At 36.4% G+C, this 24841-nt stretch overlaps 3 protein-coding genes across 5 annotated transcripts; 1 reads left to right on the top strand and 2 right to left on the bottom strand.

Annotated features, from left to right (window-relative positions):
* Nucleotides 1-68: 68 nt before the first annotated feature.
* Nucleotides 69-5278, bottom strand: LOC128541601 (archaemetzincin-2). Of its 2 annotated transcripts, none has more exons than XM_053512097.1 (7): nucleotides 5193-5278; nucleotides 4386-4743; nucleotides 4133-4306; nucleotides 3794-3922; nucleotides 2156-2319; nucleotides 1765-1941; nucleotides 69-1278 (listed from the first exon to the last, which is right to left on the bottom strand). In XM_053512097.1, exons 2-7 carry the CDS (start codon nucleotides 4666-4668, stop codon nucleotides 1153-1155), a joined length of 1053 nt encoding a protein of 350 aa, XP_053368072.1. In that variant the 5' UTR covers nucleotides 4669-4743; nucleotides 5193-5278; the 3' UTR covers nucleotides 69-1152. The 2 variants fall into 2 exon arrangements, with proteins under 2 accessions (XP_053368072.1, XP_053368073.1); XM_053512098.1 differs by having other exon boundaries at nucleotides 5197-5249.
* Nucleotides 5279-5987: 709 nt separating this feature from the next.
* Nucleotides 5988-12494, bottom strand: gna13a (guanine nucleotide binding protein (G protein), alpha 13a). Its single transcript, XM_053512096.1, has 4 exons — nucleotides 12145-12494; nucleotides 11301-11527; nucleotides 8287-8337; nucleotides 5988-8157 (listed from the first exon to the last, which is right to left on the bottom strand). Exons 1-4 carry the CDS (start codon nucleotides 12422-12424, stop codon nucleotides 7585-7587), a joined length of 1131 nt encoding a protein of 376 aa, XP_053368071.1. The 5' UTR covers nucleotides 12425-12494; the 3' UTR covers nucleotides 5988-7584.
* A 537-nt stretch (nucleotides 12495-13031) lies between these two features.
* On the top strand, nucleotides 13032-23851 carry rgs9b (regulator of G protein signaling 9b). 2 transcript variants are annotated; one of them, XM_053512084.1, is made up of 19 exons: nucleotides 13032-13305; nucleotides 14964-15060; nucleotides 16415-16465; nucleotides 16746-16852; nucleotides 16971-17022; nucleotides 17210-17268; nucleotides 17380-17456; nucleotides 17590-17671; nucleotides 17892-17954; nucleotides 18469-18498; nucleotides 19764-19825; nucleotides 19940-20053; nucleotides 20137-20252; nucleotides 20501-20588; nucleotides 20784-20922; nucleotides 21017-21099; nucleotides 21196-21319; nucleotides 22543-22964; nucleotides 23096-23851. In XM_053512084.1, exons 1-19 carry the CDS (start codon nucleotides 13240-13242, stop codon nucleotides 23250-23252), a joined length of 1989 nt encoding a protein of 662 aa, XP_053368059.1. In that variant the 5' UTR covers nucleotides 13032-13239; the 3' UTR covers nucleotides 23253-23851. The 2 variants fall into 2 exon arrangements, with proteins under 2 accessions (XP_053368059.1, XP_053368060.1); XM_053512085.1 differs by lacking the exons at nucleotides 22543-22964; nucleotides 23096-23851 and having other exon boundaries at nucleotides 13037-13305; nucleotides 21196-21943.
* Nucleotides 23852-24841: the final 990 nt, after the last annotated feature.

Genomic DNA, 24841 nt, shown 5'->3' with positions numbered 1-24841 from the left:
ATAGGTAAATTAATAAATACAATAATTAATTAATACAAATTAATTAATACAAATTAATTAATACAAATCAATTTGTTTAATAATCAGATACATGAAAGTAATGGTGAACATTACAATATAGACAATCTGCATGCAATTTATTGGGTGTTTTTTGCAGTATTAGGCCAGTTTACCTGTTAAACAAAAATTCACTACAAAGGTTATAGTACAGCTGTACACTTCATTCATTTTGTCTCCTTTTGACTTTACCCAGCTTTTTATTCCTGAAGAATTGTAGCCAGCATCTTAAACAACTGCAGCTCCAATAACCCCATATTTGTGTACCAGTTATGTTACTTTCTCCAAAGACATAATGGTGCTTTTAGGTCTATTTTCAAATAATTTCAGGTCTACATAGTCTACTATTGAATTACTAGGCACTTGTGCTATTGATCATCTGAAACCAACAAGTTTATTGAATAAGTGTGATTGTTAGATTCATGGTGTATAATATGACCTTAACTGTGAACGTCTTAACATTCAGTATATCAGAGTGACGAGAATGGGTGTGTCATTTTTACTACAATGCTTTTACAATGATTGTGCCAGAAATGTGACAGTTATATGGACAGCTTAATCAAAATAATAATCATTCCAACTGTACTAGAAATACTTATAACGTATGAAACTATTATACAAGGTCTGTCAGGAAAAAGTCCAGCCATTGTTAATATAATGAGAACGTTTTGTGTGGCATTGATGTAATCTGGCAGCCAAGAAGAGTGGAATGGTTGTGCATACATTAACTATGACAATATGAAAAGGATTGAAGACTGACAGTGCGGGAACTGAAAGCATAATTTAGTTTATTACATGTGATCCAGTCACTACATGGCTGGATAATTTCCGGACAGACCTCGTAAAACTATTTTAGGCATCTGGAATAGCAATACACTATGACTAAATATTTATTTTTTATTTTACAGTAATTTATTTCAGCCAAATATAAGTGTTAATTATTTGCATCAACTTTTGAATTCAACATCTTTTTATTACATTCATATTTCTACATAAAAATCTAGTGTCATCTTGTTTAATGTAACAATACATATTTCCTGTACATTAAATATAATTTCTGCTTTTTCTCCTTACTAACCTGTAAAAGAGTTACAATTATTTACCTTCCAATATGCTCAAACACTTACATAACCACTGTTTGAAGTCTTGGAAAGCTTGTGTGGGTTTGCCTGACTGACATTCAGAATTTCCACTTCCATTCTCTATCCACTGTAGCAAAGCCTGCAAGAGACGTTTCACATTAACACAACATTAACTTAATGAGCACTTTATCGAAATATCTCATACAACACAGATCACTAAATGTACAGTACTGGCTTTGCACTGTGAACACAATTTCCTTTCAGATATCAGAGACTGTTAACATTTTTTCATGGTCTATCACCATGAAACTAGGACTGTAAGATTTGTTTTAAAAAAATGACATTGCGATTATTTTGGCTTATATTGCAATTTTAATTTAAACTGTGATATGTTATTAATAAATGTACCATTTTTGTATTTAAAAGTATGTATCCAGGCTAACAGCATTAAGAGGATGCTTGCCAATATATAAAATAAGTAAAATATAGTCAAAAGTTTGGACACAGCATCTTATTCAGTGTTATGACCTGTAACAAAGTGCAGACTTTTGCGATGAAATAATGGCACGGGTCCATATTGCCACTTAGGCGATTAATTGTGCAGCACTACATGAAACCCTCTTACCTTGTACCTTTCTGGAATCTTAAAGCCAATGGCACACTGTAGTTTTCTGAGGCAGATGGGACAAAGGTCTAGTGGGCGACGGTCTGATTCCTCTAAATGGTTGGAACCTTGCATAACACACTGGAGCCACTGACAGTGCTGGATACCAAATATGTGCCCAATCTCATGAGTCAGTGTCTGCCAAAATAACAGGGAAAAAAGCCTTAAGAATCTTCCTAAAATTGACACATATCAACAAACATTGATCTTCTAAAATTATTTACACAAACTCTAAGAATTAAATAAGTATTAAGGCAAATAAATATACAAAGATTGAAGTGACATGGCACTTATTCTTAATTAGATTTAAGAATACTATTTTAGAGTCCAGTTATGTGTCAGGTTGTCATACCTTACACGAGCGGAGGAGCAGAGTGCTGCTAATGGGAGGTGTGTAGTAGCCCTGGAAAACAATGTAGTCCCCTGGCTTGAGGTTTATCGCTTTCTTCAGCCGCCCAGCATAACTCTTTTTATAGAAGTCATCATCATACCTAGCAAAGCTAAAAACCCCCATTCCTGCAGCACAGAGAGCTTGTATTCAGACCAGCTGTTCACAGCAGTTTTTGTACAAAGAAAACAATAATAAATTCTCTGTTATATAACTTTGCTGTCTCATCAAATGCAATCATTTAAAGTTTAAATGTGTGTATTTTAATAGCTAATTTGAATACAGTCATTTTAAACGGAAGGATTTCAACAGACGATTAGTTTTCATTATGGAAAAAACATATTGTCAGAAAGGTTTCTCAACACTGATGTCAACCATGTGTTTAGGATAAATTGGTTAAAAAAAATTCTTATAAAATTAGTGGGTTAAAATTTTTGCTGTCTTGTGATATATTTGCCATGCTGATTGCCTATAAAGCTGTCTCAATTCCATGAGCAAGCACTGTTAGCCTGGAAAAAGTGCCATGCCCACAATTTCTCTCCACATAAAGCTTTATTATGGAACAATTCTAATATTACCATCCAAACGAAGCATTTTTTCTTTCAAAATGGCATCTAAAAGACATTACATACATATATTTGCTACTTGATGATTCAGGTTCTGTTCTAGCATATGCACAATTCATAAACAAATTAGATTTTTTTTATCCTGTTTAGATTATATAAATTAGTAGTTAAAGCTATTTCAAGGGTCTTATTACAACAACTTTGTAAATCACACCTTAGTTTGTGGGAAATTGTAACTACGTACGATGAACTAACCGCTGAGATTCTCATCATTGATAGAAAATGTAATAATAAATATATGCTTCAATCAATTCATAATTTAAACAAGAACGTTCCAAGAAGTAAATCTTAATGGACTTCAATAACTGATATTAAATTGGGAAAAAAATATCATGGCTCATTCCATACAATTATCCTATTCCTAACAAGGTTAAAGAAGTTCACTTATATATCAAAATATTACACTGTATTTACCCTGTTAATTCCATAAATACAAAATATGTGGACATTGTGGACCTATGTACATTTACGAAAAAAAAAATTTATTTCTCATCTTTTTTTTACTTGTGGAGCGGTACAAGTGTTTTGGCAGCAACTTCCGAGGTTATAAGTTCTTATTTAATTTATGAATCTTACATTTTTGCAATAAAGGACATAACTATCTTTTTCTGTCACAGTAACAAATTATTTGAATACAGCATATTGTCCATTTCTATATTTTAATGGCAAAGTTCTACATTCAGAAATGTAAATCTCCTAAACGATCACCTTTCCTCTGTGAGATACAAAACCTTTTAAAATCTTTAAATCTAACAGAAAATCATAAATCTTTTTTTTTTAGCTATTTAGTTAATTATTTATTTGTATATTTTTTGTTAAGTTGGTCTCTAAACACAATTAACACTACTCAAAAAATGCTAAATGCAAAAACACTAATTTAATAATACACAAAAAAATATGGAAATTTCAACAACAGAAATGTTACTGTGAAGAAAGGTAAATCTGCCAATAACACCTCAGTTACAGTAGATATCACCTTCAGTGAGAGATGCTTGACCGAAGACAAAATTCCAGGAGTCTTTTGGGTACAAATCAATCATGGTGATCCCAACAATGCAAAATGCATCTTTTGGCTTCTTCTTTTTTAAAAAAGCTAAAAGGTCTCCTATGAAAAAGAAAGATGATATTTGGAGATAAAAAGACTTAGTGTTAGTGTGAGTACAGGTGAAGATCAGCAACAATCTAAATTCCACTGTTGACTTTTCTAAACACTGACTGCCCTCTGCAGGATAGTGGGATTAAGTTTCTTAAATTGATCTCAAGACTTTCCAAGCAGCCATGATTAATACGGCGTATGGTATGTGGTGGTACTCACCAGCATGAAGCTGAAGGTTATTTGTGTTGCTGTTAACACGAAATGTGCAGCTGGTGGCTTCAACAGACACTGCTGGTAAAAGCTTCACGACTAGACCGTAGTAAAAAGCCTCACAGTATTCCCTCAGCCACTCCACATACTGCTCAGTGATTCCAGCACTTTCCCCAAATGAGCCTGTGGAGCATAGAAACACATTACCCAGCAGCGTATTCTGTAAGCAACACTGCATCGTCATATGAGAACTTTGACCAACCAATAGTTTGAATATAAATGGTCTTGTGGCCGGTGTTGGGTGTGCTGCGGTATGGGTTGCTGTAGAAGCTCTGGAAGTCTTGAGGGGCTTCAGGGTGGGCAGGAATCCAGTCAGATTCAGAGTGAACAGTAATGGCAGTGAAAAGTGAACTGCCAGGGAGAAGACCGCCCTCAAGAAACCGCTTTTCCTCCCTGCTATAGTGCTCATAGGCTGCTGTCAGATCCTTACGAGTAGAGAAAAGAGCTGAGCGCAGTTTCTCCACAGAATATTCCAGGCACTGCATCTGGAGTGTAGTGTCTCAGCAGTTAGGATTGTATACAAGAGAGCTGCAGACCTTTAAGATCTATGGATGAAACTTCTGCAAATGCAACAAGACATCAGTTACAAATTCATTAAGTAACACTTACATACACAAATCAACTCAGGTCTAACTCATGGGTTCTCAACCCCAGTCCTGCATAGTTCCTAGGTCCTGGAGATCAACTGGTTTTTGTATCATATCCGGCATTAGTGGGATTATGTGTGCTGAAAGCAACAAAATCTTGTAGATGTGCAGTTCTATCTTATGATATTTCATAGCCTGAGAAAGGTAGTTCACAAAGCACTTCTCTCTTACTCCTTCTGTTATTCGGGTTTCGCTGCTTAGAAACATTTCCGTTCATCCATCCTGACACACAAATCTCTTACCACAGTTCTGATAATGATCTTAAACGGCACATGTTGCTAAATTGTGAATTGATTTTTAAAGCTTTTGGTCAAAGTGTTGATAGTGACTTGCAGTAGTTCACATAAAATACTCAAATATACCAACTGTCTCGAAAGTTGCCAGAAACACCACAGCAATTCATAAACATTACGTCAAAAAAAAGAAGCTTCTAACGTGTAGGCTTTGACGTCAGCGTCACGACAGTCACGTGTTATGTCCGGTGTACATTTTGTGTCTTCCGGGTTAGAAAATAAATTCCAAAATAAAAGAGCGAGATTTTAGGATAAAAGCGCGAAACGCACAAGAAAAACATGTTAAAACTAAATTAAGACTAGACTTTTTAGTCTTTTAATGTATATATTAATTTACCCGTTCTTTTAAATTTGTTTTCAGTTTTTAATAAACCATCTTACATAAACCATTTATTTCAGTTTTCACTTTACATTAGGTTTAGCTACATGGAAGTGCTACATACATAATATTCACTCTTTCAGTAACTTTTTCTTGCTTTATCCTTTATTGCTTTGTTTGTATGTATTGTGAAGACACTCTGGGTGTGATCACAGGGCACCACACACACACACAGTGAGGGGCAATTTATCTTAGCTGATCCCACTGGCATATTTTGGGAGATGAGAAGCAAACTAAAGAACACACAGGAATAAACAGGCATGAAAACCATTAAAGAAACCCTCGTGTCAGACACTAAACCGTGCTTGGATTAAGACCATGACACCTGGGATTTGAATCAACAACCCCACTTGCTGTACCACAATGCGGCTGTAAATAAAGCAGTTTGTTATTAATTTTTATCATCATCATATACGTTGACACTGTATCTTGATTTATATATACACACAAATGAAAATAGATGAAAGACACCAACAACTCAAAAATTATCATCTTTGTAAAATAGTTTGATTTAATGAACCAAAGAAAGTTATACAAAAAGAGTGAACATTATGAAATGTATACTGTACATGGGTCATATCTAAACAAAACACTTAAATTCTTTTGGTGAACTTGTACACCGATCTCAGTTTTCATGAAATGCCAGATCACAAGTCAGATCGCAGGATGGTGATCCTGCTTAAATAAATCAGTGAACTAAGACAAACTGTGAAATACACCTGAGATATTAGTTATAGTGCACAAGGCCGCTTATTTCAGTTTGAGGAGAAAATGTTTTAGTCTATGCTGGAAGCCGAATATACTTCATAAAAAAAAAATCAGATAAAGGTAAACAAAAATCCCCATAAACCAGAAAAATTTATCATGTGAGTCTATTTATTAACTAGGGTATAAGGTCAGTTTAGCCTCTGTGGCATCTGCACTGAGTGGATATGTACATACATCTTATTTTTGGTAAATTAATTATAATGAAAATTATAATAAACCACCATCAGAAGGTTTTCATACACAAGCCTGGCCACACTTCACTTTAAATAGGAAGGTGTAAAAGTGAAAGATAACCAGACAATGGTTTAATAAAAACAAAAACTATAGACAAGGGATCTATACAACATAAATTCTGTATAACAAAACATTTTTAAGAGTCTCTCTCTTTGAACAAGGAACAAAGACAATAGTACTACATACACAGGTACCTTATTAATAGGGCCACTACATTTTCTGCATAATCTGGGATATTACAGGACTTCCTAAATGGTGAATCCTGAAATAGTGAAAAGGTGTTTAATCCCAATAAGGGGAGGCCACTCAAGAATAATGTGCCTATAATGTATATTTACAGCCCCTGAGTCTTAGCAGTTATTATGCATCTTGGAGTGTGTCTGCTAACATTTACCACTTTGCTTTAAGGCATGTCAGGACAAATCCTTTTTTTAAAAAAAAAAGATAAAACTGATTTGATATTTCTTTTAAAATAAAGTAAAAAATAAATAAATAAAAAATCTTTTGAATCAATAGGTCTAACAGTGGTAGTGGGCCTCTAATCAGGGCAGAGACAATAGACATTAAATCAGAATGGGCCCTTAAGCAAAACTCTTAACCCATAACTACTTATTTGTATAAATGAGACATAGATTAGTCGATTCTTCTAAATTCAAGTGTAACAAAAAACATCTGAAGGTTGTATGTGATGGTTTCTTTGGATTAACACAAACTGGAATCTCTGCTCTGCAACAGTGGGAAACTCCAGCCTTGCTAACACTGCTGTATTAACTGGTGAATAATATATCAGGAGATGCCTTGTTTTAGGTTAAATCACCATGGTGGTGTTTTTATGGTTTAACAAAATTTTACATTATTTTAAAAGTGACAATTACAGCAGTAAAACAGACTAGTGACACAGCTGAATAGACTGAAAGGGACATTGAAATTGGGCTAAAAAAAAGAAGAAGAAAAAAGTAGTCTTATCAAAAGGGGAACAATCTGCCTACAGGTGTTAACTTCAGGGTCTTTTTGAATCACTTGCACTAGAATTAAAACCTCATTAAAAGTGGAATGGTCTAAAACCTTATTGCAAGTCTCTCATTGTAACATAAGCTGCTTCAAATTTTCATGCAAGATTGTGTCTTTGACATCTCGGAAGACAAGTCGAATATTCTCGGTGTTAATGGCCGTGGTAAAATGATGGTAGAAGGGTTTCACCTGCTGCTCGCGCCGCTTACCACGAAAGCATTCTGCCAGGAACTTTTGAACATCAGCAAGATTTTGGGGCTCTCCAGTGAAGTCGGGGAAATAGTCACCGATAGACACCGTCTTTATTTTTTCCTCCAGCAGGTCTGTCTTATTGAGGAAAAGAATGATGGATGCTTTAGAAAACACACGATTGTTGACAATCGTGTCAAATATGTTGAGCGATTCCATGAGCCGGTTGGTCTGACGGTCCTCCATAAGAACTTGGTCAAACTCGCTAGATGACGCCAGGAAGAGCACAGAAGTGACGCAGTCAAAGCACTCAAACCATCGTCGCCGCTCTGACCGCTGTCCCCCCACATCTACCATTTTGAATGGAACGTTCTTAATCTCAAAGTCATACTCGTGGATGCCTTTTGTAGGCTTTCGAGCCAGAAGTATGTCCTGTTGGGTTGGTAGGTAATCCTACAAGTAAACCGGAAAAATAAATTTATTACCAAAATAGTAAATTATAAGCACAAAAAAATCTTTAGTATGTGTACACATTTTCCTCTTTAACTAAGACTCATTGTTCAGTTTTAAAATAGAATTTACCGGCTGTCCAATTCTATCCAAACCGTCCAGGAAATATTTCACTGATTCACCCTAAAGACAAAGGGAGGAAAAAAGGAAACCGTCAACATAATTAAGTAACAAACACTACCTAGAAACGTTTTTATATTTGCACATGTCAGGGGGTAAGTCATTACCCCAAGTCAAGGAGTTTAAGTATCACTGGGTCTTGTTTACGAGTGATAGAACATTGGAACGTGAGTTTGGCCGGGGAATCGGAGCAGCGGGGGCGGTATTGCAGTCGCTTTACCGCACTGTTGTGACAAAAAGAAAGTTGAGCCAAAAGGCAAAGCTCTCAATCTACCGGTCAATTTTTTGTTCCGGCCCCATACCTATGGTCAGGAGCGTTGGGAAAGGAAAGATCACAAATACAAGAGGCCGAAATAGGATTTCTTAGAAGAGAAGTTGGCTTTTCTCTTTTAGAAATGGGTTGAGAAGCTTAGTCATCCGTGAGAAACTTAGAATAGAGCCGCTGCTCCCTCACGTAGAAAGGAGTCAGCTGAGGTGGTTCAGGGATCTAGTAAGCATATATATATACCTTCCTAGGAAGGTGTTCTTGGCACGTCCATCTGAAATAAGGCCACAGGGCAGACCAAGGGCTAGGTGGAGAGATTTTATCTCCACACTAGCCTGGGAACACCTCGGGATCCCCCAGTTAAGAGTTACCTGAGGTGGCTGGGGAAAGGAATGTTTTGGGTTCCCTGCTGGAACTGCTACTTCCGCGACACGATTTTGGATAAGCGGTTGAAGATGGATGGAAGGATGGATAATTAAATAATGAAATCAAAACAGCAAGTCTCGACTGAAATAGAAAACCCAATATAAAACACCTTAGAGTGAATAATCATCAATAACTAGATAAACATTAAATTCATTTAAATGTTTTACAACAATTTAAATGGAATATTTTTTTTATGAAATAAGACATGCAACACAAATTCCTGTGCATTATAAGCTTCTTAGATGATTGCTGGCATAACAACTGTGACCCTTGACCCTCAGTACTCAATCATAAAGCTTAAACAGTAAATCTCCTTCAGTTTTTCCTGAATCCTTTATTCCCTCTTCATGTAGTGAGAACAGAGCTCCAATCTAACCTTCAGCCTGTACTCTCAATCAGATTGATCTTACTTACATTTGTTTTTGGATCTCACAAATTCCACAAATCATGAATCCATTTAAATGCATTTCAGATTTATGCAAATAAAAAGATAAATTTTAAACTTACACGGGTATTACCTCATCTAAAAATTTTATTCCAACAAACAAAAAAAATGATAAAGAAAAAAGAAAAGGGAACGAGAAAATATTCTGACCACATGACAGGAGTTTCACTTTCTGTTTTGAACCACTGTGTAACGACTCCTTAAATTACCTCATACGTAAGAGTGCAGAAGTGAATCAAAAAATGTTATATCTAAAACTAAAGTTTTAAAGCCTAAAACATCCACACATCATCCAAAAACCTTTTAAAGATCTTAAACAGACATACCTATTATTTAATAATGGGTGACTTTGGACTAAATAGTTCAGCACTTATTCTGAATGAATATGGTCCAATAGTGGCTACTAAGGTGTGTCATAAAAATGGAAATACATTATTCAGAATATACAGATAATGGGTTCTAAATAGATATGAATAGAATGTGCATTATTGATTTTTTTCCCTCCATCATCAGTGATTTGCTCAAGAAGCCAAACCAAACACTGATTTATAGAGTTCCAGAATTAAACCATTTTTGTTTTTATACTAAGAAATACATTATTTAAAAATGCTCAAATTCACAAAGGAAATTGTTGTATTTCTTAAAGTCACTGTTACAAATTCAGGGATTTATAAAGTACATCCATCTCCCTGCATATCTACCCATTCATATAAAAAAGGTACCTCTTTTAGCTAAAACACGAACCAACACATTAAACTGACATATAACATCTGTAGAAACCTAACAAGTTACAAAACATTTTAACAGCAAAAACGTGGTTTAGATTAAGTTCCTAATCCAAATACAGGTACAGACTTTATTACTAAATTAAACCCCCTTATGCAAATAGATTAGAGATTATTGGTATATGTATTATACTATTATAACTGTCCATGTGTATGGAAGTGATGAAAATGATTTCACTGCGTGTGTCATGTGGCTTACAGCCAACTATATATCAGATAAAGCTTTGACACCATCATACTAACTGTAAGATAGAGGCACGAGTCTGTGTTACAGCACGGACCATATAATTAAAGCGTTCAGCCTTCCTGTACTAAAAGTATAACCTCCACCATGACAAAGTTAAAATCTTTAGAATAAAAACATTGCATCAAGCATTCTGCATCTACACAGCTTTTCAAGACCATAGCTTAAAGAAAACTAAGTGATAAAAAAATGCTTATAATGCTAATACTCAGTCAGGGCTCTCTCATGGAAAAAAAAAAAAAGAAAGGGTTTTCAACAAGCCGGCAGAATGGCGCACACTTATTAGCACATTAATATTTTTATCCACAATAATGATAATATTGCAGCAACAATGTAACTGAATTAGTGCAGTACATTAAATATTCCAGATACATGTTTAATCAATAAAACCAGTCTTACTGACTAAATTGTTACTCTTATATAAGGTTTTTATTCTTATATATCCTTATATACAGGGGCAGTGGTGGCTCAAACATTTAAGGCTCTGGGTAACTGATCGGACTGTGGGTGGTTCGAGCCCCAGCATTGCCAAGCTGCCACTGTTGAGCCCCTGAGCAAGGCCCATAACCCTATCCGCTCAAGGTGCACTGTATCCTGGCTGACCCTGTGCTCTGACCCTAACTTCCTAACTGGGGTATAAAGTAAAAAAAATAATAATAATTTCACTGTGCTGTAAAGTACAAGTGACAAATTATTTTATCTTATTCAGTTTTTTTATATTTACAGTACTTGTTCCATTGATCTGTAAGACTCTTGTGACAGTAGGTGGGTTGTTTTTTCTCTCTCCTTTTTTATACTCACCAACTGAAACTCTCTTCTCCGGTCGTAGGCGCTCTGGATGCTGCTGTCAGCCCACAGGGTGTGAATGGAGGGCAGATAATGCAGGAAGACTTTGGTCTCTACGTTTCCTTGAACCATCATGGCCGAGCGTGTGTCAAAGCCCATCAGGAGCTCGCCGTGTGTCTGGTTAGAAGGGTCACCCCATGGGATGTGCAGCTTCTCTCTGGCATCTACCAGCACTCGGATTCCTACACACACACATTACAGAGCAGCAGAAAGTGATTACATATACACACACACACACACATTATATATATATATATATATATATATATATATATATATATATATATGTAAAGCATGTACATGGTGCTATTATTCCCTCCAGCTTAGGCAGGTTTCAGACAGCAGCCTTAGGCATGTAGGAATGTAATTTTGAATAACAAAACATGGAGCTTAGCGAACTAGCTGAGTGCAAAGGACCTAGAACAACGAGCTGACAATTTTGCAATAATTTATCAAGTACTGGAAAGTTAAATTTTCATCTTACATGTAATACAATTTAGTCCTTTATTTAAAGAAATAAACGCGAACTATAAAGGTTTATCGGAAAACCCCACAACGCTTAGTTGTGTTTAGTTTTGTTTGAAGTCCAAGGCGTGGCGCGAACAGTGTGCAGAGCGAAGCTACTACAGCTAACTCCACTTCTGATGGCTTTTGTACGTTCAAGCTCGACTCTTATCGCTAAAGTTCGCCACAGAAATCACTCTCACCGCGAGATAAATGAAAAAGCGTTGCGTTTGGACACAACACAAAGTTTCACTAATCGACAAACACGGTGTGTTACGCGTTTAGAAAGCACTACCTTTGATAATATTGCTGTAGATTGTAGCCCGGAACTCTTCTCTGGCCCGCTGATCGAAGTCCTGTCCGTGAATTATGCGCATTTGCTTCAGGAAAGTTGACTTGCCGCTCTCGCCAGCTCCGAGCAGTAAAATCTTTACTAGTCGCTTCACGTAGGTCTTCTCTCGGTTGATACATCTGTCTATTTCTTTAGATTTCCTCTGCTGCTCGATTTCGTTGCTAGACAAAAGACAACTGGGGATACAAACTATCGCCGTCCGGGAGGGCAGGAAATCAGCCATTTTTGTAGTAACAACTTCATGGATCCATCACTGACGAGGGAGCGAGCACCGTGCGCGTGCACAAACTTGGGCGGTAACTTCACGACGAGTTGTTCAGGTCACTTTCAGTAAGAGCTCGGATACTCCTTAAAATAAACGATAAAACAAAAGTATTTTTGATTAAAAAAAATTGTCTAGTTTTATATATATATATATATATATATATATATATATATATATTTTTTTTTTTTTTTTTGATCCTACCTAGGTTATCTATCCAGCTTAGTAGATAAACCAGTAACAGGGTTAAACATGTTAAGATTTGATCAGATAATGTGTATAAACTGTGCACTGATTTGTTTGCAAAGATTTTTTTTTTTTTTTTTTACCAGTGGGAATAGAACTACCCCATAGAACTACATCAAATAAATACCTCACAAAATGACATTTGTTAAGCTAGGCCACGAGTCTTGTTCCGTGCTTAAGCCTGTTTAACCAAACGAAGGACACAAAGATAAATTGCGCCCTCTGGTGGTGTTCTGTATAGAGAAAGCGGTGCCCCGATTGTCTTCTGTGTGTCAAATACCGCCATCTGGTGGTGGTATAATTGTAAAGCCTTCCCTGCATGATGAGACAGGCTTTAGTTGTAATCGCGGAGCTGCTCGCTGATTGGTGAAGATCAGCATCGCCTTTATGGATATTAATATGATAATAAGAGATTTAGACGCCGGCAGTATCGGAAATCCTCGCACGTCTGCCTGAGGTATCTCTGCATTTTATCTCTCGGTCTTTGCCAGTCATCAGACTGTAAGCATTTGCAGGCTAAAGACGCCAATATGACTATAAGAAACGTGCGGGATCATGGGCAGCGTTACAGACCGCGGATGGCTTGTCTGAAAAAGGTGGGTTGAAAACCAAAACATCATCATCTATGCAAAACATTATATCCTGTGCAGCACAAAGCCCAGGTTTACTCGCGTCACGTTTCGTATGGATAGGAGGTTTACGCGTGAATTACAGCGTGAGTGTATCATCCTCAGTCAGTCTGGGGTTATTATACACCTTAATACAATAGACTACATTAACAAACCCGATACTTTAGTGGGATTACTATGTATTTTTACACATCTGTCCAACTCCATACTTCACACTTTTGTATATAGTAAGTAACTGTTGCTTTTGTACATTCAAGCATATCTCAATCTTATTAATCTATGACTATCTGGTTAACAGGGTTGTTATGGTGCCAGACAGCATGTCTTGTGGAAGCATCAGTTCTGTTCGAATCATATGAGCTACTGTGAACATCTGTGTGTTTCTTGGATCCATATTTCCAAATGAAAGCAATTTGCTTCTATATTTCATTGGGTATCTTTATAAAAGAAAGGTTCCACCAGCAAATAAATCGTCCACTCTGTCAGCATGTTTAGACCTGATTAAGAACTGGTAAGGTGACCGGCGCTTATGGATATTATACCAGACCCCCTTATTGTCATAATTAAATATCCACAAAATGTAAATCACACCATTCTGTGTGATTTACATTTTGAGGTAAATGCTTTATGGCTGTGTGTTGAGCCTAATAAAAATCTGACAGTTGGTTGCTGTTGGGATTGTAATAAACCAATCATTTGGCTGAGAACTTTCTGTGATCAGGATGAGAGTGCGTGATTCCCCAAATCATCTTCAAACGCCATACACCGTGAGAAATCTAATAGCAACTTCAAACAGCCACAGAGAGCCACCAATCAATCAGCAGATATATTTCAAAGGGTTCAGCTATGAGGGATTTAAACGGCATGTCAGAGTCCAGCAGGGATAAATTCATGCTTGAATATCGCAGTCTTCAGACCTTATAACAGATTACTTACAGACAGGAGGAGGCAGTGCTTTTTTGTTGCTATGAATCAGTTTGGATTTTATGAAGGTCATTTTAAAGATGTTAAATAAGTGTGCTAAGTAAATGTTTATGAGTGAAAAGGTTAAATACATATGAGTATGACAATATGGAATGGGGTTGCATGTAATGATCTACACACAGCGTTATAGATTTAATGCCTTTTTCTGTTCCTCCCATGCTGTTGAGCTCACAACAGCATGGGAGGATGTGAGCTCAATGAATGATGGGTGATGGGTTCTGTCATTTCTATAGGTGGTTCAATGGTGGTTTTTATGAGGCTGGGTCACTAGCCTAACGACTGACCCTGTGAATTCTTGTTGACTCATAATTCAGGATGCAGTGCGGGTAAATTATATGCAGACTGATGAAAATTAACCACTTAATTTGCACATGTGAAGAAAATAAGCTTGTTATAAAATTGAACGAATGACGACCTATCGCTTTATCTATCTAGGACAAGTGGAAGATGGGTAATTTATAGATAATTTATACAACATTTAATTTATTTAGTCCACACAAAGCAGCAAAAGAAATTTCTTGTTAATTCTTGTTATTTATTCTTCACACTTAGTGTCTGGCGGAAATGGTGCGGCAAATTAAATGTTTTCATCCGTTTTTATGTTTTTTATTTTGTATGTGTATATATATATATGATGGCAGATGGAAGCAGTGGTGTTGGAAATGCAGGACCCTAAGACTGGGGTACGGTCTCAGACCCAAAGACTCGTCATCACCACCATCCCTCATGCCATCACAGGTGAGAGCGGAATGATTTACATTTCTTATTGCAGTGTGAGTTTGCAGATTGTATCTTGCAAGAGAGCATCCTGTTACATACACTTTTCAGTGCAATACAAAGCCGCTGACACTATTAGCTATGACCCACAAAGAGACTCTCCCACATGCATTGATTTCTTGATTGCAATTACTCCTTAACATTGCTAGTTATTTTAGTGAACCATGCATTACAGACCTCTTATGCATTATCCATTGCCATGACAACCTCAATGTGGCTGGCTGCAATGACTCCCTCCTTGAGGCTGTCTAGTCTCAGGGAAGAAAGGCTTTTCTCTCTCATGCTTTAGTCCAAGCACATGAAAAATCTAATATGTGAAATGCGGGGAGCCCAGATTTCTCTTATCTGTGATTACAAAACACGTTTCTGCTGGTGTGATTGTGCAAAATGGTTTAAGTTATTTTTAGCATTGTTTGTGGAAAATGAGTTTAGCATGGAGCGGACACCCGAGGTGTTGATGAATTATTTAGTGAAATCACGTGGATTGGATCAGCAGGTCCACCCTCCCTCCTCACTAATGAAGCTGCTCTGATTCACTCACACAAACTCCTGCTTATTTGGCCCCAATTAAGAGAGCTCACGCATCACCTTTTATCAACACCCCAGTCGTGACAATGTCAGTTGGTAAAAGATGCTCCTATGAGATTACCCAAAAGCCTGTGTTTTTAGGCAAATAAACATGTCAATTTAAAGTGGTGGTTATTTAACAGAGGCACATCAGCATAAATCATAAATGTGCGAAAACTCATCAGTTGACTTCTGTCAAACAACTGAAAATGACAGAAAGACTAAATTTTAGACAACTTGTTGCAACTATAGTATGATATACTTAAAACAAGACTAAACAGAAACCTTGCTTACTGTGTTAATTAAGCTTTAGCCTTTTCCTTGTTTCCAGTTAGGCACATAAATGGTTTATTACAATAACAGTGTTTCATATCTCAACCCCCATGTGCAGTGGCACTGATCAACAGCTAATTACCGAGTCTGTCATGAGCGGAATTAAGTGTTTCCGAATAGAGGAAAAAAACTGTTCTGTGCAGGGGAGCAGTGCACTGCATTTCTCTGTGTATTAAACCATCATACCTCTGTGCTGTCCGAATTCACTTTTAGACAATATGTGTACTATGTGTTGTTAATGCTGCAACTAATTAATCTGCAAATCTTGTAGGTACATCAGAGAAATAAAACCAACTGTCCTTTTTCCTTTGACATTGCAAGGGCTATCAGTCATGTCTTTCACACACTATGTATGTGTGTTGTAATGTCATATTTTGTTATACTGACATAATATTAGAAAAACTTTCTCCTCCAGGAGAAGACATTGTTGAATGGATTTCTAATCGTTTCAAAATAGATGTGGCTGGTAAGTAGGGGACTTTTTCTTTTTGTCAGTTAAATGAGTTAAACAAATCTGCTTGCTTTCTTAGAGAGTGAGAGAAAGAGAGAGTACAAAGATACAGCAAACAATACTTGCATGTTTTAAATTGACTGTGATCAAGTAGCTTGGTTGAATTTGTTCCTTATTAATTTATATGTTAAAATGCAAATTGTTTGCAGAAGTGTGTAGTAAAAAGCAAATGTACACATACTGTATAAGCTTTAGCATTTTGTGTGAGATAACATTTCTGCCTTACTGCCTGAAGAGGCTAGAGTATTGGGCACCATGATGGTGGCCTTCGGATACATTTACCCACTTCAGGATCACAAGAAACTCATCATCAAATCAGATCCCTCACTTTATCGTTTTCAGGTAACACTAATACATCTATTAGTGACTAAAAGAACACAAACACTGACACTTTTATGTACTCTAAGTGTTTTTTCTAATGGTATTTATAAGATGAAAGTTGTTGGCGATTCTTTTACAGACACCATATTTCTGGGCTGCACAGCAATGGCCAGTGGAGGACACTGATTATGGTCAGTATTAAAATTGGTGGTTTTGTTGCTGCTAATATTTACATATGAATATACAAACAGTGGTACATGATAATAGGTTTTACATGTAGTAATTGCTAAACATCTGTCGCCGAATGCTCTGCTGTTTAAAAACTGAAATTATCATTGCCTTTAGAAAATCTAATGTTTATATTTCTGAATTTTCAAGCAATATACCTGGCGAAGAGAAATATACGTAAAAAAGGGATGTTAGAACTGCATGAGCAGGTAAAGACTAATGTATTCATCAGTAATCATATGTGCCTCAAATACTAAAATAAAACAATTAAGGGTGCTGTTTCCAGGGTGTTACTTACAAAGAATATTTTTTTTTATCAGGAGCAGTACAATCATCTACATAAATGGATGAACCACAAGTGGGACTTCATAGTGATGCAGGCCAAAGAGCAGTACAGGTCTGTCAGTGGCGTATATTATATTTTTCAGTTTACAAGTGGTGTCAGTTTCAAAGAGTCACATTCACTGTTACTCTTAAAAGCTCAGGTGATTGATTTTTTTAAGTGCTCACTGCATTTTTACCTCACGCAGGGCAGGGAAAGAGAGAAAGAAACCAGATCGAGTGGTTTTTGACTGCCAGGAGAGAGCCTACTGGGTCATACACAGACCACCGGTGAGATAATAATACAACAGGTTGTTTTTTTTCTCTCACTAGTAAAAATGGGCTAAATTAAGATCTGTACATTGAAGTGATCATTAAAAAACATACTACGTCATAACATAATAATGCAGTACATAATAATCTACTTAATATTATAACAATCTACATAAAAAGCCTTTTGTTACATTGCAAATGGATTTTTTTTTTCTTTCCTCTGCTGTAAACCAAACAGCCAGGAACAGTTAGTGGGATGGACTATGGATTAGAACGCCTTGTAGATCCCAATCAGGATGAGGTAATAAGGTAAGTTACTTCAGTGAGTTTTTTCTTTGGACAAGCACAAATTAGGAATAGTGCTTAGATTTAAAATGCTGTAGAAGAAAGTAGATACAGCTAATCTGTCAAGGACACATTTAATCTATAATCTTATATGCAAGAGGATTTATGCTATGCTAATCTCACTGTTACCGCAGAAGAAAGCTTGCTAAAAATAGAAATGATAATCCTATCATTTTGATATATAATAATTTTAATAGAATATATTTTTTAAATTAGTTTGATGTACATGTTATAGAACTTACTCTATTGCTCTGCTTTTAACTGTGTTTTTGTTTTTTCTCTTTTACTTTCAGATTTTACCCCCTGAACTATGAATGAAATATCACCCATATGCAAGAAAAATGTGTTTTTGTTAGCATATTGTGACACTAAAAGAAAACTATGAGGCTGCTGTATTTAGTGCTACAAAACATTATTAGTAAGGTTTAATGCTTTAAGAAGCAGTAATTTTGTTTTAAATTTTCTTTCAGAAAAGAACATCTGACTTCTACAGAAGAATAGTAAGCCGTGACCTCACTTATGTTTTCTTTGCATGCTTACTATCATTGTTCCAAACCATTCTGTGTAGACTGTGGTCTACACAGGATATCAGCATTTTGAAATTTCGAAAAACAACCATGCCCTGGTTAAAATCACTGAGATCACATTTTTCCTCATTCTGATGTTTGAGGTTAGCAAGAAGCTCTTGGCCAATATCTGCATGGGTTTTTGCATTGTGCTGCTGCGATATGATTAATAAAGTGCATAAATGTACAGGTGTTCCTATTACAGTGGACAGTGCACACACATACACACACACACACACACACATATATATATACTCAGCAAAAAAAGAACCGTCCCTTTTTCAGGACAGTGTATTTCAACAATAATGTTGTAAAAATCGAAATAACTTTACAGATCTTTATTGTAAAGGGTTTAAACACAGGATCGGTACATCCGAATATCACACCTGCATGACAGGTACAGGATGGCCACAACAACTGCCCGAGTCACACCAGGAACACACAATCCCTCCATCAGTGCTCAGACTGTCTGCAATAGGCAGTCCATGAGGAGGAGATGCACTGCAGTACTTCAAGCAGCTGGTGGCCACACCAGATACTGACTGGTACTTTTGATTTTAAGCCTCCCTTCATTCAGGGACACATTGTGAAACATTTTTAGTTTATTTCTTATGGTGTTGACTCTTTTAGTGTTCATACAAATATTTACACATTAAGTTTACTGAAAGTAAAATCAGTTGAAAGTCAGAGGACGTTTCTTTTTTTTTTTGCTGAGTATAAATATGGGATTTTAAAATGGGATACAATAACAAAATAGAAATTTTGAAATAGTTAAAACAAAAAAGTTATTGTTTTAGATTCAAGATCTTATAGTATTTCTAGGTCATTATTTAAATGCATTCACATTTATGATCTTGACCATGTTATGTGCTTTGAACAAGTTAGATTTCCGCCATGCCTAATCTCTTCTATCGAAGCATGTGCTTGACCAACTCTTGATTTGATAATAAATGGAGTATAATATTTAGCATTAATATGTGGAGTTCATGTGATGCAATGCAACATACTCTGTCATTAAGAAACTTAAAGTAGGTAAAAATACAAAATAGAACCATTCACTAGTGGTCTCAAAGGTTTGGACCCCATTGTGTGTGTTTTATAGATATTTTAATGCACAGTATTTATACTATTGCAGTTACTACATTACATTATATCTGACACATTTGACCACTAAGTATTTCATTTTCCACCTTCTGCAGATCATATTCACTCAACAGTGCATCATGAGGCCAAGAGTGAAGTCATCTGTGTCCATTGGGGCGTATGTCATATATCAAAACATGCATACTTTTGCATTGTGGAAAATATTTTTTACATTTTTACCTCCACAAATTACAAATATAATTATATTTTATCCCTATTAATTTCATTGCAGCCTTGTCAAGTACACAACAACGTACAAACAACATGACCCCTTCCTTTATCCATGCCTTCCAAGCAACCCATGGTTAACAGATGATATCACATACTGGGATCTTAACATGCCAAAGTAGGTCCATTATTTTTTCATTGAGTTTAAATCCGTATTTGTTGTGAGATTAAATAATAAAAAACATGCATTTCTGTTGTAAGTGTTGAAAATCCTACAAAAATGAGAGTGGAGCGCTGGACTTTTAGCTTTGGTGAACTCCTTTGTGATCCACGTGGACGGGCGGATTTTCGTCTTTTTCTGAAAAAGGAGTTTAGTGGTATGCAACACAAAATAAACATTAACCACATTTACACATGATGTGATGTAAAGTAATATAATTTTACATTGTGTTAAAGTTTTGGGATGATACAGAATATGACAGAAAATTTCACATTTATTCAAAGAACATGAGACTTAACTAGGAACACGATGACAATAATGTTATAAAACACATGACCTTGTATCAGTCTTTCATTGTTTTCAATAGTATTATAAGAATAGGACATGGTTTCTGTTAATAAATAGGTGAGAACCTTGCATTTTGGGAGGCATGTGAAGATCTAAAATGGGGGGCTGCAGCTACAATGCAAGAGAAGGCTCAACAGATTTACAAGTATGTGAAACACCAAATACTTTTTACATTTCTAAAAGCTGTGCATACAACACATTGTACACAATCTCTCCACCTGATGGTGCTCGCTGTAATTTAATACTAACCCTGTTTGTATATGCATGCACCGTTAATATTTCATTTGAATAGCTTTTAATAAAAATATGTTTTGCTAATGTATTATTTGCCTATTTTTAGGACATTCTTGGCTCGTGGAGCACCTCGTTGGATCAACATTGATGGAAAGACCATGGAGATCACCGTCAGGGGTCTGTCTCACCCACATCGCTATGTCCTGGATGCTGCCCAGACTCACATCTACATGCTCATGAAGAAGGTCAGCCATATGCCCTGAAACCATCACCACCAATCATCTGTATAATTTACTGATGGGTTTTACAACCATGAGCTTATTTTTGACTTGTATTCAGGATTCTTATGGGAGATATCTGAAGTCTGCTGTATTTAAGGACACCCAGAAAAAGGCTGTTGCTCCTGAGCCACACAAATTTAGGTTAGTGCAAGCTGCAAAAATTGGAATGGGTCTGTGCCAAATGACATGTGCAGATCACAAATGTCATAACACAAATGACATTTTGTCTCCTCTCAGTGATGCTCAGCTGGAGCAGAACGCCAAGAAGCGAAGGCCCAGCCTGAGCCCCATCATCCTTAGGCAGCAGGAGGAGGCACAAAAGGCCAAGCTGGCTGCCAGTGGCCCTATGGACATCACACAGGTTATGAGCAAACTGGCTCAGAAAAAAATGAGTAAATAGAATAATATAGCCAAAGTAATAATCTTAACAGACTGTTATAATAGTTAAATTAGCACATATTTTGCTATAACTATATATACGTGAGTTTTAGGCACTTTACTTTGTAAATGTAAATATGCTGAATAGAATCTATTAGGTTAAGAATATGATTATTTCGTATATTCTTGCAATTAAGTACATTCCTATAAATTTCACTGCAGCTACTGAATAACATGCTTTAAGGTAAATAAGAAAATGAAAAAACAGGGGCTTATACAGTATGTATTACTTTAAGGGTTAGTATATTGAATGTTTGTTCTGTAGCCCATATTTCTGTTACATCAGATTTTGTCATTTTGTGTTCAAACATCATCATTTAAAAATAGTCCCATTTACATAAAATCACTGTCCGTTTCTGTTACTTCTCATCTGTAAAATAAAATTATACATATTTCCCCAAATTGTTTCTGTCTTGTGTCATCATATCATGTATCTGTCATTCATTATATGGCTTTGTTTATTTAGGGGGATGCATGTTTGTTTTTTCCCCATAATATTGTTACTATTGTTGCATTGAAATGTTACAGTGAAAACAAACAAAAATAATAAGGCATTATGGTAACTAGAAACTTCTCTTTACAAAATATATGCAATATGATGTAATAATTACCGTAATAATACACTGTGATTAGTAATAATTATTATAAATCTATAATTGGTACCACGCTGTTTGAAATGGGTTCAACAGAGGTTAAATTACAACCTTCTAAGTCTGGATTCTAATTATTTAAAGAGGTTCCTGAAAACCTTCTGTATCGTAATTCTACACGGAACCTTTAAGGGATTCACCAAATGGACCAACTGAAGTACTATTGCATACTATCAAAATACTAAGAATATAATTAGATAATGAACAGTATTTAAATACATACTTATGCATATCTATCAATATACACATATTATGAAGATAATATTACGATTGCAGTTTATTCATAAAATGCCACTGCACAGCCAACATTTTATCATTAACTACCATCTATGTAGTGCTTCTCTTTTATCAAAAGTATGTTGTAGAAGGAGAAATGACAAACTAATTATAATTTACAAAAGTAAGACTAGTATTTAAATATGTTTTGATTTGATCTTCAAGTTTTAATACCTTTTGGCTTTAGCAATTTAAACTTTGTACCTTTTGTGCATTTCAGTTGTGTCGGTTCACAGCACCTGTGCCACATTTAGCCGTGTACACAGGTATGTGTGAGTCCCAGTCCACTGCCTCTCCAGGACTAATGACCCTGCCCAACAGTGCCGTGTGTCCTTCTCCAATAAGTGTGGCCATTGACAGCACCCCAGCCTCTGAGAGGAGATTTGATGGTGGTGCACCTGCCTCATCTCACTTCCCATCTATTAATGAATGCACAGAGGCATCTGTGTCAGAGGAGAGTCAGCCTCAGGCATCCAAGTCCCGTGTAGCCCTGTCTCTCAGCAGAATCCTTCGGCGAGGATGTAATGCCCCGTCCATGTTCGCCAGTCTCTCACCGAAATGTGCTGTGTCAGCAGGGGGAGGAAGAGTACAACCACTCGGAGTGGAGCAAATAACACAGCCCCAGCCCAAGAGGATTGCAAAGTTAGTACAACCTAACAAATAAGAATTACAAAATTCATATTTTAGCCATTTTGGCTTAGCGATTGATAATCTTATTATTAAATTATAATTACATTAACTTATAATCTTATAAATACATGCCATTGGTATAGTTTTTTCCAGATCAAAGTTGACATCCCCCCTGAATGCCGCATCTACCCCATTGACTCAGAGGATGAGGATGAGGAGAGCCCGGGTGCAGCACAAAGGGGAGTCAAGGAAATTATATGTCCTTGGGAAACTGTCACCAAACATGATGGTGCAGGGTAGAGAGATACATACCACACAGAAGAAATGACAGACATGCAGAAAGATACACATATATTAGAAAGTGATCATCGTTTCCACCTAGGCATGCCCTGGAACAAAATGTTTGAAGTAACAACATGTCAAACATGTCTATATTTCTGATAGCTTTTAGATAGTGCCTACATGTTCTAGTAGCTGGTGGAAAAGTGCTTGTAATATGGTTGTGGGATTTTATTATTTGTATCTGCCTGTTCTGTTCGTGGGTATGACAAAGTCGAGGCCTTATTTTAGAGGAGCTTTCTTTTAGCAAAATCATCATCAAGGTGTTTAGTACTGCAAAGGTTTTGTACTTGTTTATTATTTTGTATTTATTAAAGATGCATTCATATGCACCGGTAAAAGAAATCATTAATATTTTCATAGTTGCACTTAGTATCTCCAGGAAGACAGCACATGAGCAATGTGCTGTCTGAATGTATTACCTTTAAAGCGTTTACAGTTCACTACAGAATGTGAATGTGGTCATTGTTCATATTTGACTTGTGTAAGTGCCTAAATAAAACATTTTAAAAATGCATCTACAGCAACTATAATTAAACTTTTGCAAATTACAAATTCAATGCATGAACTTGTTGAGTCCATTAAAGATCACATAAAATAATAATGTTTTGAATATGCAATAGGTAATACTGCAGCCTCATAGTGTGTGTGTGTGTGTGTGTGTGTGTGTGTGTAGTAATGTGTCCCATTCATTTTGGGATAGGGTCCAAATCCCGAGTGGGATAAATAGAAAGCCTGTCAAAATCTATAACAGCACTTTTATCCAACCTGGTATAAAGCTGGGGTCAGCAGAGAGTGTTAAGGGCCCCAACTTGGCAGTCCCAAAATGCTGGGGCTTGAACCATATTGGTTTCCAGAGCCTTTTACGTTTGAGCCACCACTAAACCTGGTCATGGAGTATTCCAGATTCTGCGCATTTTAGTGCTTAAATCTAAAAGGAGCAGGGGGATCACTAGAGATTAATGGCCCCTTGAAAACCTGATACACTGGACCCCTAACCTTGAAGTCTTTTTAACAATCCCAGCCCCCCTCACTTCCTTACGGGGTATTAATTAGATGATATGCCTGAGCAGAGAAAATACTAAAATCTCTAATGTACATGGGACTCCAGTACCAGGATTAGGAACATGTACCACCAGCAGATGGCGCATAAGGAGAATGTGGAGAGATCTGGGCGAGACCATAAACCCAGACGATGGTAAGAAACAATGCAGTGTCTTAAGTTTGTTTTCTCAGTGTAGCACAAAAGCATCTAATCTCACATAAACGCCTGTTAAGTATCTGGTATACGTTCACAAGTACAGTTTCCTCTTTCCCCAAATCACAGCTAACGTCACAAAAGTAGATTAGTATAAACATTTCCGTATGAATACATAAGATACATAAGAGTGTCAGTTATACAACGTAGAAGACTTAAGTGTGGCTGTCATGATATAATCATAGTAATGAAAATAATTATAATAATCATCATGGAAAATGTAAAATACATTTAACTCGAATGTGGTCACCCGGAAGTAGTGGGAGTACACACACACACACACACACAGACA

This window comes from Clarias gariepinus, chromosome 14, assembly GCF_024256425.1.
Source record: "Clarias gariepinus isolate MV-2021 ecotype Netherlands chromosome 14, CGAR_prim_01v2, whole genome shotgun sequence".
Taxonomy (NCBI): Eukaryota; Metazoa; Chordata; class Actinopteri; order Siluriformes; family Clariidae; genus Clarias; species Clarias gariepinus.
This window is presented reverse-complemented; position numbering and strand designations above follow the sequence as displayed.

What these genes read in the sequence shown, in the direction of transcription:
- LOC128541601 (XM_053512097.1), bottom strand. Translation starts at nt 4,668, where the DNA reads ATGCAGTGCCTGGAATATTCTGTGGAGAAACTGCGCTCAGCTCTTTTC. An exon ending in TAACCTTCAGCTTCATGCTG is followed by an intron (nt 3,923 to 4,132) that starts GTGAGTACCACC and finishes TCTTTTTCATAG; the next exon opens with GAGACCTTTTAGCTTTTTTA. An exon ending in TCAAGCATCTCTCACTGAAG is followed by an intron (nt 2,320 to 3,793) that starts GTGATATCTACT and finishes TCTGTGCTGCAG; the next exon opens with GAATGGGGGTTTTTAGCTTT.
- gna13a (XM_053512096.1), bottom strand. Translation starts at nt 12,424, where the DNA reads ATGGCTGATTTCCTGCCCTCCCGGACGGCGATAGTTTGTATCCCCAGT. An exon ending in GGAGAAGAGAGTTTCAGTTG is followed by an intron (nt 8,338 to 11,300) that starts GTGAGTATAAAA and finishes CTTTGTCTTTAG; the next exon opens with GGTGAATCAGTGAAATATTT. An exon ending in TGGATAGAATTGGACAGCCG is followed by an intron (nt 8,158 to 8,286) that starts GTAAATTCTATT and finishes GTTTACTTGTAG; the next exon opens with GATTACCTACCAACCCAACA.
- rgs9b (XM_053512084.1), top strand. Translation starts at nt 13,240, where the DNA reads ATGACTATAAGAAACGTGCGGGATCATGGGCAGCGTTACAGACCGCGG. An exon ending in AGTGGAGGACACTGATTATG is followed by an intron (nt 17,023 to 17,209) that starts GTCAGTATTAAA and finishes TGAATTTTCAAG; the next exon opens with CAATATACCTGGCGAAGAGA. An exon ending in TGGGATCTTAACATGCCAAA is followed by an intron (nt 20,054 to 20,136) that starts GTAGGTCCATTA and finishes TTCTGTTGTAAG; the next exon opens with TGTTGAAAATCCTACAAAAA.